General features: G+C 54.1%; 1 protein-coding gene across 5 annotated transcripts in view; it reads right to left on the bottom strand.

Annotated features, from left to right (window-relative positions):
* LOC103381387 (filamin-A-interacting protein 1) overlaps positions 1-2202 on the bottom strand; it is a 7512-nt gene that overhangs the window by 3761 nt on the left and 1549 nt on the right. Inside the window, exons 2-5 of one of the 5 annotated variants that reach the window (XM_025056726.1) lie at positions 1738-1875; positions 1301-1474; positions 1055-1228; positions 1-935 (exon numbers count right to left, since the gene is read on the bottom strand). The exon at positions 1-935 is cut by the window's left edge and continues 1678 nt beyond it. In XM_025056726.1, coding sequence (XP_024912494.1) covers positions 1-935; positions 1055-1228; positions 1301-1407 — 1216 coding nt within the window. In that variant the 5' untranslated portion in view covers positions 1408-1474; positions 1738-1875. Of the gene's footprint in view, positions 936-1054; positions 1229-1277; positions 1475-1737; positions 2197-2202 lie in introns of those variants that run through there. The other 4 variants (XM_025056724.1, XM_025056725.1, XM_025056728.1 and 1 more) reach the window with 4 other exon arrangements.

The raw sequence follows: 2202 nt of genomic DNA, 5'->3' as shown, positions 1-2202 counted from the left end.
TCTTCCGTTCTTCTCGCTTCAGTCTTTCGGCCACGGTTCTCCTCTCATCAACCAGGACCACGGTGAAGGACTTCATCTTCAGCAGATCATCTTTGAGGACCGCCTGTGTCTTGGCCATCTTTGACTCTGAAGATTCCAGCTCCTTCAGTCTGGTCTTCACAGCCTCCAGCTCTCCGGCCAGATCCTTCACCACGTGTCTCTCCTTCTCCAGGCTTGTGTGGACCTGAGAACACTCCTTTTTGGTCCTGCTGACCTTCTCCTCCAGCTTCTCCAGCTCCACCATCCTCTTCTGCAGCTTGTCCACCTCCAGCGTCAGCTCCTGGCTGCGGTGCTCCTCCTCCTGCAGATGTCTTCTCAGACCCTGACACTGACTTTCTGTTTTGGTGAGTTCTTCGTCCTTCCCTTCCATCTCCAGAACTTTCTTCCGCAGGTTCTCCAGCTCTGCCACCAGAGAAGAACTGCCGCACTCTCCTCTGCTGATCTTCTGCCTCAGCTCCTGGAGGTCCTCCTCCGACTTCTGCAGCACTTTGTTCTTCGCCTCCAGCTCTTCCACCTTTTGTGACAGCGCCACCAGCTGGAGCCTCAGCTGCCGACCTTGGACTTCCTGTTGGGCCATCTTCACGGTCATCTCCTCATGCTCCTGTGAGAACTTGGTGGTCTTGTGCTCCAGCTCAGTCTCCAGCTTGAACATCTTCTGCCCGTCCACCTTGGCAGCAGCCAAACAATGTTCTGCCTGCCTCAGTTTGAGGCTCAGGTCTTGGATCTCCTGGTTCTGCCGGTCCATCTGCTCCACGAGCCGCTGCCGCTCGTCTACCAACATCAGGGCGAAGGACTTGAGCTTCACCAGCTCCTCTCGGACCTTCTCCAACCTTCTGCACTGGTCCTTGTCCCTGCGTGTCTGGTAGGACTTCTCCTGCTCCAGGAGCCTCTTCAGTCTACGACCATGGGAGCAGAAGAAGAAGAAGAAATGAAACTTCACTGAGTTAACTGAGATCTCCAGTGACCTAAGCCTGCTGGCCATCTGTGGTACTGCAACTAGGTGCACATGACTCACCTCTCTCTGTCCTGCTCCAGCAGGTTGGTGAAGTCGTCGCTCTTGTTCATAAAATCCATGTGTTTGCGTTTCTCGTTGTCCAGCTCAGCCACGGTGCGACGATGACACTTCTCCGCCAGCAGGAGCTGCTCTAACATCCGTCGGTACGTCTCCTTCTTCCTCCAGACGCTCCAGCTGAGCAGGGAAAGCAGACGTTAAAGACTGGTCTGACCCTGGTCTGGACTGACCCTGGTCTGGTCTTCTCACCTCAGCCATGGGCTTTTCGTACACGTCATCGTTGCTGTCGCTGCTTTTGACCAGCATTGCGTCTCTCTGCAGTGCCTGCAGAGGCCTGTAGGGGGCAGCGGATCCATAGTGAGCCTCCAGGGTCTCAGGCCTGGTTCCGTCCGACTTCAGCAGACTGATGACGTCCTCTCTGGCCTGAGGAGACACAGTCTCATCTGTTGACTCGACTAGTGATGTCTGTCTACACCTAACCATTTACCGCTAGCCTGTTAGCTTGTTATCACATCTACAGTTAGCATCTTTTCAACTGTTCTTAGCCATCTCTTATTTTAGTCGTTTTAGCTCAAGTTTGGGCTAATTCTTGTCATCGTCTGCTGCTCGTCCACTGATCTGTTATCTACTTTTGGCTAACGGTTAGCGGGTGGGGGGGGGGGGGGGGGGGGGGGGTTAAGCTCCACCTGAACTTCTCCTTCCATGATTCCCAGCAGGTGGAGCAGGTCGGTCTTGGACAGTTCAGCCGCCGTCGTCCTCCGTCTCCCGTCTTTCTCCTCCTTCTGGACTTTCATGTTGCTCCTCTTCCTCTCCTCCTCCTCCTCCTCCTGCTTGATGAAACCTTTCCCAGACTGGACGTGTCCCCCATCGGCCTGGTCTGGACTCTCGGCGCTGCTGTTCCTGGAACGCATTTTTGAACGACCTGCGATCAGAGATCAGACAAAAGCAATCAAACTGCAGAAAACAGGGAAACTGGACTAGTTAACTAGTTAACTAAGTCTGGTTAACCAAGTCCAGTCTGTGGACTGTAAACAGGTCAGTCTGTAGACCACAGCCCAGTCCCAGTCTGGTCTAGTCCGGCTCCTGGTTTGTGTCTGTGAGGAGATCATTTTATCAGACGTCAGCTGACCCTCACATGCCTGACGTTTGAC

Source organism: Cynoglossus semilaevis, chromosome 7 (assembly GCF_000523025.1).
Source record: "Cynoglossus semilaevis isolate Cse_v1.0 chromosome 7, Cse_v1.0, whole genome shotgun sequence".
NCBI classification, from domain to species: domain Eukaryota; kingdom Metazoa; phylum Chordata; class Actinopteri; order Pleuronectiformes; family Cynoglossidae; genus Cynoglossus; species Cynoglossus semilaevis.
Note: the sequence above shows the minus strand (reverse complement) of the source record. Positions and strands in the feature narration are given on the sequence as shown.